At 34.0% G+C, this 13,655-nt stretch overlaps 1 protein-coding gene across 8 annotated transcripts in view; it reads right to left on the reverse strand.

The window, feature by feature from the left end:
* The window catches only part of itsn2a (intersectin 2a), a 79,749-nt gene that overhangs the window by 28,434 nt on the left and 37,660 nt on the right, over positions 1 to 13,655 (reverse strand). For 7 of the 8 annotated variants that reach the window (XM_009300809.5, XM_021468487.3, XM_073932906.1 and 4 more), the window contains exons 8-14: positions 8,099 to 8,241; positions 7,916 to 7,979; positions 6,913 to 7,050; positions 6,738 to 6,832; positions 6,004 to 6,299; positions 2,632 to 2,769; positions 657 to 797 (exon numbers count right to left, since the gene is read on the reverse strand). In XM_009300809.5, the coding sequence (XP_009299084.1) occupies positions 657 to 797; positions 2,632 to 2,769; positions 6,004 to 6,299; positions 6,738 to 6,832; positions 6,913 to 7,050; positions 7,916 to 7,979; positions 8,099 to 8,241 (1,015 nt within the window). 8 annotated transcript variants of the gene reach the window in all.

Here is a 13,655-nt window from a genome sequence, read left to right on the forward strand (position 1 = left end):
GGAACTAACTGAAAAAGAATGAAAATTTGTCTTCTGCTGTATGTTTTCAAATATAATTCATTATTGTGATGAAAAGCTGAATATTTAGCATCATTATTTCAGTCTTCAGTGTCACATGATACTATTCTAATAAGGTAATTTGGTGATTAAGAAACACTTCAGATTTGATATAGAGGAAGTTTAAAAGAACAGTGTTTATCTGAAATATATTATAACATTTATTCATTTAATGTACTCTTTTTAAAAAAATATTCAGTCAACATACATTTGGTGTATATGTAAAAATATTTTTTATTATTTTTCTTTTTTAGATTTTAGCCAAGCTTCTTATATAACTATTTTAGTATTTTTAATAAATATTAAGTTTAATTAAACTTTTTTAAATTGGTAAAATCATGTTTATACTGCTTTTGCTCAATATTTCATTAAAACTAATATAAATGTCCATGAAAAATGTGCTTTCTGATCTTAAACTTTTTAACAGAAGAAACAGGGACTAAAATAAATACTTTTCAAGCAATAAGTGCCTTGGACATCTATGTCAGAGTCATAAAGGTTTTCTCAGTGTATTATGGGCCTTCCTGTTATGCATATACAGTCTGACCTAATGATAATAATGAATGCAATGTAACTGGTGCAACAAAAACACAGCATACATCAAACTGTAACTGCAGTGAGTTGATATCAGTAATGCAGACGTCTCTCCTCTGGTTGATCAGCTCCAACTCGGCCCACTGCCCCTGTCTCTTACTCTTAGCATCACGCAGCTGACTGGAGATCTGCTTATGCTTGTTACCCTAGCAGAAAAAAAGACAGAGATGTATTTAATGCAATTGTTCACTACTCAAAAATTCTCTCATCATTTACTCATCTTGTACACATTCTTTGAAGAATGCAGGAAACCATTAGAAATTGACTTCTGTACTATATTTTTACCTACTATATAGACATTGATGGCTGCTGGTTTCCAACAATCTTCAAAATATCTTCTTTTGTGTTCAACAGAAAAAAGAAACTCAAAAAGGCTTAAAACAGTACACAGATGTCAATTTTAGTAGTCATCATTGAATCAATCAGTTCCATAGAGTAAAAAAACTGAATGATCAACAGGTAAGGGTTGCACAAGCTGTTTGTAAAGTTCTTCATTTAACTGGAAGGTAAAGTCCACACTTAGTAAATACTAGCTGGTTGATGACAAAACATTTACTTTGGTTGCACCACATCTTCTAAAGGAAGAACATAGTCAGGTCATAGGCTCTCCATAAGATAATGCATCGTGGTACCCAATCACCAATCTGATGTCTTTAAATTGTTAACTCTCAAGCATATTACAAGACATGCCAATCCTGCCCACCCCCAAGCTCCTCTGTTGTTATTCTTGATATTTTAATACAATCATATATCCCCAGATTTCATCAAAGTCTTTGTTTTGGTGATTTTGGTGTTTGTTTTGGATGTCTGAGCTTACTGGAAATTGTTTTCTTTACTTTATACAGTTTGCTTACATTTTTTATAAAGTATAAAATATGTATATTTTACATAAAAATATGGTACATTTTAAAATATATAAATAAATACAAAACATCAAAAATCTAAAAAAAAAAAAAAGTTTTAAAGTTTTTAAAAAATATAAATATACATAAATTAATTGATAGTGACAGAGATTTGTTTTGGGCTTTTTTTTTAAAATTGGGATCAAACCTGAGACCTTCCTGTCTAAATATGTGCTAAAAGGAAACACTAAAGGTCCCGTGAAGTGCTTTGAAATGTGTATATTTATTTGATGTTTGACGTAAACTAAACTGAACCATGAATAAGGGGTGGGACATAGTGTAACTCCTCCCCTTTAAAAACAGCCAACAGCATTTGTTACTTTTATCCCAGCTCTGCAAGTAAGAGTGGTTGACCTCAAGCACTTAAAATAAAAAACAAATGATAAGTGTCTTGAAATGTCAGACACTAGAAAGCATTTGTTTGGTCAAGATTTGATGAAAAACTGAAGTATGAGGTCACTTGAAAAAAAACGTTAATCCATTGAGGTGGAAGTAACAAACAACAAGCTTTAGATGTTAAACTTGAATTTTGTCACTGTTCTGTAGCACATTAGCTTATAGATATCTATAAAACATATTCAGTATACTGATACTAACATCTAAAAAAGCATTATTTGAATTTCATAGGACCTTAAGGGCTGCATGTAGGACGGGAAAACTGTCTAAAATCAAAAGGAAGAGAATGAAAACTTCAGTCATGAAGAAATTCTTATTTTAATTGATGAATATAAACAAAACAAAACCCTACTTGACAGAAAATTAAACCCTTCTGTATCATATTGAAAAGAAATTTGAGATTTGGCAGGAAACAAAAATCTAATTTAAAGCAAAAGGCTATGAGGGAGATGAAGGGAGTGAGAACCTGTGGCTTGTCATTATCAGTCACAAGCTCATCAGTGTAATCTAATCTTGCTGTCATCTCTTTTCTAACATCATTCATGGCCAAAAGCTTATTTACATATTTAAACTATAAATGACCTAGTAGTGCATGAGCTGTAATTAAGCTACATTTTAACTTTGGCACTGCTTGTGCTACGGGCCACATATTTATGGTATTAAAAACAAATCCAAATCTGACCACGGCCTCCAGCTCAATCTCAAGACTCCTCTTCCTGTCCTTTAGTCTCTGTATGTCATTCTGCTCCTTTTCTTTCTGAGTCTGAAGCTCCACACGTTTGCTCTTCTCCCATTCCCTCCGTCTTTGTCGCTCAGCTTCCTGGGAAAAAGAGAAGGAGAGGTTCATCAACAGATGTTCATGTAATCACTCATTCAGACGTGAATTTACGACATAATTACACTCTCATTATTCACATACTGTAGGGTGACAAATGGGAACGACTCTACCAATATAATATAGATTAGAGCTGATTCAGTTTATCTACTGTCAATATATTTATTGAGCATAATAAAATTGATCTACTTATTATATACTATTACACCAGTTCAAATGGACAAGTGTTAAATACATACATTACACATTTTGCTATTATATTAAAATGCGTTAAAGAAGAATAAACTTGCCATTTATGAGTACAAACAGTTACTTACAGTACATACAAGATAATTATATTTATTTGATTTTAAATATTTAATTCATGTATTATTTAATCACAATTTTCCAGAGTTGTTTCCCAGTACTGGGTTGCAGCTGTAAGGGCATCCGCTGTGTAAAACATATGCTGGATAATTGGGGGTTCATTCCGCTGTGGCGACCCCTGATTAATAAAGAGACTAAGCTGAAGGAAAATGAATGAATGAGTTAATTAATTAATTAATTAATTCCAGGGTTATAATAGTTGACATTTAGTTGGCTTGATATAAAATAAATGTTAACTGAAAAAACTGATTTATTGTATTTTAGCTAGGTTCCAGGGAAACATTTCCCACTTTCACTTAAACTGAATTAAAACTAATGTTATTAAAATAAAATCTTTAATGCAAAAAAATATAGAAATTGAATAACAAATGACTTTAAATAAAACTAAATTTTAAAAACAAAATATACATTAAACTTCTCTAATTCAAACTATAAAAAACTGAAACACATGACTAAATTTAATAAAATAACACTGCTATATTCCTAACTTAAATATTAAATAATCCTTAATATTTTAACATTATTTCATTACATTATTTACGCAAATGCATTACATTTATTCATGGGTCAAAGACGAGACATTCCATTTTGGTGTAATTATATTACATTTATTTTAGAAGAAATTATTTTACATTATATAATCTTTCAATTTTAAAAAACTTCTTGTTGTGTTTGAAGGACAGTGGTAAAGTATAACGATTTAAAATGACAAATAAGAAGCGTTTTGGTGCAACACCATGATTTAAAAAAAGTATTTTAATATGATTAAATGATTCTTGTATATATGCCTTACATGATGTTTTGGCCTAAACATTTGTGCTATACTAAATTACATTTTAGAGGGTGTCCTCTGCAAATTACAGTTTTTATTTCTTGCACTTATAAAAACAGATTAACGGGATACAGTGCGGTGGCACAGTGGGTAGCACTGTCGCCTCACAGCAAGAAGGTAGCTGGTTCAAATCCTGGGTGGGTCAGTTGGCATTTCTGTGTGGAGTTTGCATGTTCTCCCTGTGTTGGCGTGGGTTTCTTCCAGGTGCTCCAATTTCCCCCACAAGTCCAAAGACATGTGTCATAGGGGAATTGAATAAACTAAATTGGTCGTAGTGTGTGTGTGAAAGAGTGTGCATGGGTTTCCCAGTGATGGGTTGCAGCTGGAAGGGCATCCGCTGTGTAAAACATATGCTAGATAAGTTGGAATTTCATTCCGCTGTGGCAACCCCAGATTAATAAAGGGACTAAGCCGAAAAGAAAATAAATGAATAAATAAACAGGATACATTCAAATGTAGCGGACACTAAAAATGTTCATTGGATTTAGAATGTTTTTAAGGGTAAGTGGTTGTGAATAATTTATTTGGGCAGAATTTAAACAAACAAATAGAATTAAGTGAATTAAGAATCAAGTTTATTTGGCCTGTTTGGAGTTCTAACCCCTGACTGTGATTTACCATTTTATTTTTCTGAATTAATAGCTTAAATAGCTTGGCGGTGTATTTTGTTGCAGTGGAAGTTTCCTCAACCCACATCCTATACTCAATGCATTAAAGATGCATTACTTTTGTTAAATTAGAAAAAATAAATATAGTCTTCGAGGTTCAGTGATCAAATTTTATAACATTTGGTTGCCATTCCTGGAGCATGACAAATCCCTGAAACTTGAAGCAGGTAATGTTGAATAATTGGTTGCCCATCTTTAGTTTGCACTTTTAGTTTGTACCTTTCCGATGCATACTAGAGCTGATATAGCACTAGCATACAACTCTTCTTGTCATAAAACCACAAGTTTGAAGAACGTGCCACCCCCCCAGCCAATTCAATTTAATAGATTTTCTCTTTTTTTCTCTTTTAAATGTTTTATTTTTATTATTTTTTTATTATCATTATTTATTTTGCTTAATACTTCATGCTGCCAACCTCAACCTTTGGAACTGAACTGTTTATTTGCTTAATTTATAAAATGACACATCATATGTTGTTTATGTACATAATATACTGTTTTTTGCACAATATGAGGATTATAGTGTGGTTTATTTTATTGTTTTTCATCAATTTTGTACTGTTATATACATTTTTAATTATTTTTTCTATTTGTACTGCTGTTTTCTCTGTTACTTTTGTTTGTTAATTTTTATAAAATCGGATAAAAAAGTTATTTAAATTAAGTGCAGAATTAAGTGTTCAATTTAATTTGTTTGTTTTAATTCAGCCCACATAAATTATTTGCAACCACTTACATTAAAAACATTGTAAATCCAATTAATATATTTTTTAGTGTATGACATTTGTTTTTTAAATATAACATAATAAACTAATATAGGGCAACAGTGGCGCAGTGAGTAGCATAACTGTCTAACTACAAGAACGTCGTGGGTTCGAGCCCTGGCTGGGTCATTTGGCATTTCTGTGTGGAGTTTGCATGTTCTCCCTATGTTTGGGTGAGTTTCCTCATGGTGCTCCGGTTTCCCCTCACAGTCCAAAAACATGCTGTACAGGTGAAATGGCTAAATTATCCGCAGTGTATGTGTGTGCATGAGTGTGTATGGGTGCTTCCTAGTGATGGGTTGCATCTGGAAGGGCATCCGCTATGTAAAACATATGCTGGATAAGTTGGCAGTTCATTCTGCTGTGGCAAACAAAGGGACTAAGCTGAAAATGAATGAATGAATAAACTACTATATGTCAATTATTTAGTATTACAAAACTGTATTTCAAACCATGATTAATATTAGCATATTTTCTAGAACAAATGTATCGGTATAAAAGGCCTGCGTGTTTGTGTTAAAGCGTGGGGCTCTGCTGTGTTTTTCTGCTGGTGGTTCACCCTCTGTATGTCCTTGCTTGCTCTACTTGCCTCTCGCCGCTCTAATTCTTTCAGTCGTTCCTCCTCTCTCTGTCGCTCCAGCTCTCTCTGTCTCTCCATCCTGCGCTCCTCCTCTCTCTGTCTCCTGATCTCCATTTCTCGCGCTTCTCTCTCTCTCCTCTCTCGCTCCTCTCTTTCCTTCTGCTGTCTCTTCTCCTCCTCTCGCCTCTCCTCTTCTCTCCTGCGCTCCTCCTCTCTCCTCTGCTGCTCCTGAAGAGCCAGGCGACGCTTCTCCAGCTCTGCGTTTCCCCTCTGGAAATTTTCCCTCAGTTTGTCTTCATATGAAACTGAGAAAGACAGAAAACAGTATTAGTTTGCACAGAAACTGCATATTTAAAAAATGACAGTTTAATGCTTTTAACTCAAAATCAGAAGTGAATTGTTTTTTCCAGTTCTTTCAGGATTTTGTAGCTATTTATCAGATTTTTGTGGCCTAAATTAACTGAAACTGGGATGGCTTTTTTCAAAATAAGCGGCATTTCTTCCTTAAAGGAATACTCTATTTTTACCCATAAGTTAAAAAGCTGAGTTTGACCATTTTGAATCCACTTAGATGATCTCCAGATTTGCCGAGAGCACTTTTAGCTTAGCTTAGCATCAATCATATACATAATACACTGTATCTATTTATTTATATAAATTTAACCCCGGTATAAAAACCCATTATGCCTATGGACAGTCTTCATAAAGTAGATATACAAGTGTGTGTGTGCATATCCAAATACCATTGCTCTTGTTTTTCTGTGGCAGTTCTGGCTCAATCAGCTCAGTGCTAATCAGAGGAACAGGTCCGTTTAGCAGGTCACATGACTTAGTTGTTCTGAAAACAAATATAGGCACAGAATAAACACAGTCTCCTTCATATCTTGTTAATGCCAGCAGACCTGTGTGTGTGTTTACCTGAGTGAAGGAGGCACAAGGTCGGGAGGTAAAGTGAGAGGTAAAGGCCGCCCTGTCTTGGCCATTTCAACCAGATGCATCGCTAAAATAAACTCTTCTGCTCTCAACTGCCCATCACGATCCACATCAGCCAGAAACCTGTAGAAAGACATTTTATATATATATATATATACTTCTGGGATTATCCTGGAAGCATTTCAAATGTTTAATAGCTGAATCACAGTTCATAATTACACAACTGGCAGCTAAACTGCAGACGCAAGACTGTGGAAGTAGATGTTTAACACACTGCTTAAAGAAATAAGGTTGAACCCACAGTTTAATGTGTGGAAGTGATTAATTCAGAGGTCTTCAACATGTTAATTTAATTTAATTTAATTTTAGTTTATTTTGTTTTATTTTATTTAACATACAAAAACCAATAAAATTGGAAATAGATAATATGTCACATGCAAAAAAATCAAAGATATAGTTGGGCTAAATATTTAATGCTAAAATTATAGACATTTATAGACACTTTATATAGATATGTAGACATAATTGGAAAAAAAAGAAATTATTTCAGATTAAACACTAAAATGAAAAACTTAAAACATTTCAAATGAAATTGTATATACTTTATACATGTACAGTATATATTGTACACTATACATAGATGTGCAATACAAAACTAAATTGATTGATAACAATACATGCAAACATACACACACAAACATGTACATACTTCTCCATTTGCATTTATAAAAAAAAAAATGATAAAACCATGTAACAAAGTTAAATGTTAAGGGAAGAAGGAGGCAATCATGTAATTTTTTTGTAAGAACAAAGCTAAAGTAAACTGACAGACCCTTATAGATCACTGTCACACAAACAAAACAGCAGTTTAGGGCTTCCCAAAATAAGATACATTTAATTTTTAGATATTAATTTATCAAAACCATCATACATTAAAGGCATCATGTTGTGTTTTATCAATAGTGAAAGCAGTGTTGTGTGAACTCACCATATAGTGGCAAGCTGTGTTTGTGTGAGGTTTGAAGCTGTGAGGGCATTTCTGACCTGGGGACCTTCAAACATACAGACTAGCAAGTTAATGCATATGGCAAACGAGAGATGCTCACACATGATCATAAGCAAACATTGCCATCCCCTCTTCTTCCTGCGATCTACACACACATAAACTCACCTGACAGGTATCCACTCATTAGCTTGTCCAGGCTGTTAAACAGTTGTCGGTACTTCAGACGGGATGACTGAGGCACTGCCCAATCAGAACTACTCGTTTTCGGGGAGTTACTCGCAAGGGAGGTGGTGGAGGACGAGTTAGAACTGTGGACATTTAGAAATATATATTATATTAGTGTATATACACTGCCTGACAACAGTCTCGTCGCCTATCCAAGTTTTAGACACAACAAATTAGTATTGATAATTTGGTTTCAAAGTGGCTTATATGACAGGCAAAAGCCTCTATATTACATTTATTTTACTGTTTAAAATATGATCATGTCTTGATTTTAAATTATTTCAATAAGACAGTAAGACCTGACTTCGCTTAGGCAAAAGTCTTGTCACTTAACAGAAATAATGTACTGTATAAAATGTTAAATAAACAATAGTGGAAAAAGAATTAATATTGTGTTTGATTCCCATGAGCTTGAACGACTGCATCCATACATCTCTACAATGACTCAAATAACGTATTAATAAAGTCATCTGGAATGGCAAAGAAAGCATTCCTGCAGGATTCCCTGAGTTCATCAAGATTCTTTGGATTCATCTTTAATGCCTCATCCTTCATTTTACCCCAGACATGCTCAATAATGTTCATGTCTGGTGACTACGTTGGCCAATCCTGGAGCATCGTGACTATCTTTTACTTTTAGGAACTTTGGTATGGAGGCTGAAGCATGAGAAGGGAAGGAGCGCTATCCTGCTGAAGAATTTGCCCTCTCTTGTGGTTTGTAATGTAATTGGTAACACAAATTTCTTAATACCTCAGGCTGTTGATCCACTCTGCAGATCTCTCACATGCCCTTATACTGAATACAACCCCAAACCATAATTTTTCCTGCACCAAACTTGACTGTTTTCTTTAAGAATCTTGGGTCCAGTTTGGGACAAATTAATTCACTCAGCAGAAATTCGAATTTATAGGCAATGTTTGGTGTAAAACAAAATAAAATAATACGTAAAAGACTTTAAAAAATAAATAAATAAATGCAAGTTCCATTCAAATGTTTGGGGTAAATAAAAATTACCCAATGGGGAAAAATACATTTTATATTAAGATAAGAAATAATTTTACAAATAAAAGTAATAATCTTTTCTTTTGTCAGCTGGAATACATTAAACTGAAAAAATGCATGTAAAATATTTTTAAAGAGAGAGCAAAATAATAAAAGGACATGAACAGTTACTTGTATATGAATTGATTTTCCCTTTCAGATGAAAAAATTACTTGTTGTTTACATGTATACGTTGTTTATGTCACTATACACTGCAAATTAGCATGAGGCCACTGTCTGTTCAAATAAAAAAACGCATATAACAAAAAAAAGACATTATTATTATTTTTTATTATTTTGTTTTATTATTATTAACAGTCTTAATAATATTTTTTTTTATCTTCAGGACACTGTGGCCTCATGCTAATTTGTAACATTCTGCAAATCTGCTTCTAAATATATAGTACCTAATTAATTTATATATGGTAGCCTTGAATGAGCTAATGAATTCTAAATGTAGATCCTCTTCCTTCTCCAAATATGCATGTTCATTCCTATAATTCCTCAGTTTCATTTGCATACCATTCTATAAAAAAAAGAATTTAGAAATAGCATATGCATTCCAAATTCAAATGAGCATCATTTAGCAGCTGCTCATTAACAGCTAATATAATCCCCAAATGAACCAATAGCCCAGACTATCATAAAACACAGACAACTGGTCTCGGTCTAGCTGCAAGATCAGCTTTCCTCCAGTGCTGAGAGTTTCTGCTGTGACATCATACTCTAAATAATTGATATGTCCGAGCAACATTTGAGGAATTCTTATTGAAACTGTAATTACAACAACCGGGACCATTAAAACTCTAATTAAAACGTATGATTATAAGCAATTCCACAGCAGTTCTACTCATTGCTGTCGTTTATTGATTTGAAATGTTCTGAGATTATACTAACAAGATGCAGCCTTTTGCAACCTTGTATGGGTGAAATAAATGATAAAATAGGAGGTTGTGTCACAAGGAAAAGGATAATAGATGCAGCTAGGATGTACTCACATTGACTAAATGGATAGTTCACCCAAAAATGACAATTCTCTAAGTTACACATCCTCCACTTTTCCAAATTTGTTTAAATGTCTTTTTTTGTTGAATAAAAATAAAAGTGGTAGTCTTCCAAAATATTCTGAAAACTGTTGGAGGAAAAATCAGCCATTGACTGCCATCGTATATTTTATCACATCACTATGGCTGCTTTATTCCAGCATTCTTTGGAATATCTTATTTTATGTTCAACAGAAGAATGAAATTAAGTTCATAATCTTTTAAGTGTGAGTAAATGGTGAGGAAATTTTCATTTAGGGGGACCTATACCTGTTTGTAGTTCAAACTACTGATTTACATTAAGTTGAAACAACACAATTCTTGAATTTTTTTTAGAAACAACATAAAGGTTTTATGTTTAATCTACTTTAATTTTTAAAAACTAATAAGTTAACTTAATTCCTTCATGTTGTCCTAACACAAATCAATAGGATGTGCAGCATTTTTGACAGTGTTTAATATTATAATCAAAACAAACATGCAAACACAGTAAAATGGTAACTAAAATGTCAAAGACAAGAATGGAAAAATAACAAAGCCATCTTCTCTCCTTTGCTCTCCTCGTTTCCCTCCTCAGTTCTAACTGCTGATGACTTAGTCACATTCTTTATAAATAAAATAATAATCATCAGCAATTCTACACACCAACAAACTGACAAAAATATCTGCAAGCATACACACTCGCCCTCTTGTTCTTTTCACTCTCTCAGGCAGTTAAGTAGAATGTGGAGCAACTCTGCCACTACACCAGATGCATTGAAACAAAAAGTGCAAAAAAATCCTGTTTTCAATCCAAAGCACGATGGTATTATTAACAATAAATCAATCTCCTTTTGCTGGAATCCTCTTTTTCCCACTCTCTCAGGCAGAAATGTCCAAACTCATCGTTTCCAATCACACTACTACCTGTCCCTGTCAGCTTTATCCTATCCCATCTCATTCGTCAAGCTGTTTTTTTCGCTCAAATATACCTGCACTCACTCACATTGTCAACCTATCTCTTCCCACCAGCACCTTTCCTACATCATTTAAGCAGGCTCAGATAACCCCACTGCTTCAGAAACAAACTCAAGCTCAGAAAAACTACAAACCAGAATTTTTTTTCCATATAGTGTTTGTCTTTCTCACAAAGAATAACCTTATGTGCAGAAAACAGTCTGGCTTCAAAAGCACACATTTAACCGAGACTGCATTCTTCATGGTTTTTGAAGCTGCAGTACAAGGCACGCTTGAGAAATTTTTATATAATCAGTTATCGTCTTGCTGGATCTGCTTTTGACATGCATGGTCACCCACCAGATCTTCCCAGAAATTATTATGACTAATAGTATTTCAGGAACCACACACCAGTGGAACTGCTCTCTAAGACTTACATCTATTAGGTCCCTAAGAGTGTTTTGGAGTCTCAACACCTACTGGCATGTAGATGTCTCAACAGCTACTGGCATGCCTCAAGTATCAGTATTTGAACTTTTGTTCTTCATGCATACGTCACCACATTAAGTGACATGACTTTTTTTATCATGGCTATGCTGACGAAATTTCACCCAGAGAGACAGCTCACCCAAATATAAACATTGACAGTTAATTTATTCACCCTCAAGCCTGTCATGTCCTATGTTCCATGTGTGTTTGTTTTCCACCATGTTTCCCGCCGTTTCATTATGTTCATTATTTCCACCTGTGTCTTACCCCTGTGTATCATCAGTATCATCATGTTCTGTGTATTTATAGTGCTGCGTGTCATTCAGTCTTGGTTTGGTATTCTCAGTTGTGCTTTGTCATCATCCCATGTCGTTCCTGTGTTAGCGATGTCCTTTCAGTGTTTGTAAAAAAATCTACATGTTTGATAAATCCTGCAATCCTTTTGCCTTCCTGAGTGAGCCAAGGTGTTAAAAAATAATTGATGATGTAGAGTAGCTGACTTTTATTTTCTTCAGTAAAACAATAAAGAATTTTTTTTTCTGGATCTGTTGTCCTTGATTTATTATTCTGGACTGACACAGTTTCAATTTACTAGAACCTCCATGTTAAGCTGCTTTGACACAATCTACATTGTAAAAGTGCTATAGAAATGAGCATGAATTGAATTAAATTCATGTGAAGTCATCCGTTTTGGAAATTAAAAATAAACACACACAAACTACTTCATATTAATCCCTGTGGCTTCTCATGATACACTGAGGTTTTATGAAGCAATATTATTAGCTTTACAAACAGTTCTCATTGCACACACATGGGCAAGACTGTGGATGCCAAATGGTTCTTACCTGTTATAAAATGTGAACAAATGATAGATTACATTCGCGGGCATGAATGCATTCTGATAAATGATCTTGTATCTGAGTGCCTGCTCATGCATACGTCATCAAGCAACTGTAAGGTTATGTTGGATGAACACAACAGGCTGTGGATTAAAGCTATAATACTGTAAATAATGTTAAATTTTTTGCACAGTCAGATCATTTTGCTTTCACAAGACCTCAGCGGATCATCAGGGGCCACAAGGATTGATTAGGACTTGTTTATATGTCTTTATTTAGATCTTAAAAGTGTACGAGCATTGATTTCTATTTTTACAAATCTCCAAAACAAATCCGAACATGCTACACAACTCCTTACCCTGGAACTTATTCTATCCAAGTCGGATTATTGTGATGCTCAACTGACAGACCTTCCAGCCCCTCCAGCCAACACTATCAAACCTCTACAACTGATACAGAGTTCAGGAATGAATGTGGTACATTCACACAATATGTACAAATTGTTCATTAAATCAATGAACAAGAATATTGTTATAACAGCTCTTCTCATCAGCTTTCTCACTCTCATTTCCATTCAACAACTTTCACCATTACTCTGCTTCATACTACCATGATAATTAGTAATGATTACTTTAGCACATTCATGACCATGAGTCCCTTAGGTCCCTGTCATACACCCGGTGCAAGATGTGTTTACCATGATTTGTTGCTTGATTTTCAGACCAGTGCAACCTTAACTTTCATGTTTTGTGCCACGTTGTTTAAATGGCAAATCAATTTGAGCCACTTTGTACATTCATGGGTGTTTCGGACTAAAAAGGAGGTGTGTTAAGGTGCATTGTTGGCGTATTGCTATTTTAATGAACTGAAACATAGTAGACTGCACCATTGACCAAATAAAACCTGGCCGAAATTCCAGCGCAGATTGCGTTAGTTATGTGCCTATATGCAGGTCCAAATGCTAACACATTGCTTAATAGAAACAGGATGTACAACAATCAACAAATATCTTTACATATGAAAAAAATAAAGGATTAGGTTATTCATGACAATATGCATTTGTTTAATGTTATTATTATTAGCAGTATTATTTATTATATCCATATTTGTATTTGTTTTAATAAAAATAGGTTAAGATTTGTCTATCC

Source organism: Danio rerio, chromosome 20 (genome assembly GCF_049306965.1).
Source record: "Danio rerio strain Tuebingen ecotype United States chromosome 20, GRCz12tu, whole genome shotgun sequence".
Lineage (NCBI taxonomy): Eukaryota > Metazoa > Chordata > Actinopteri > Cypriniformes > Danionidae > Danio > Danio rerio.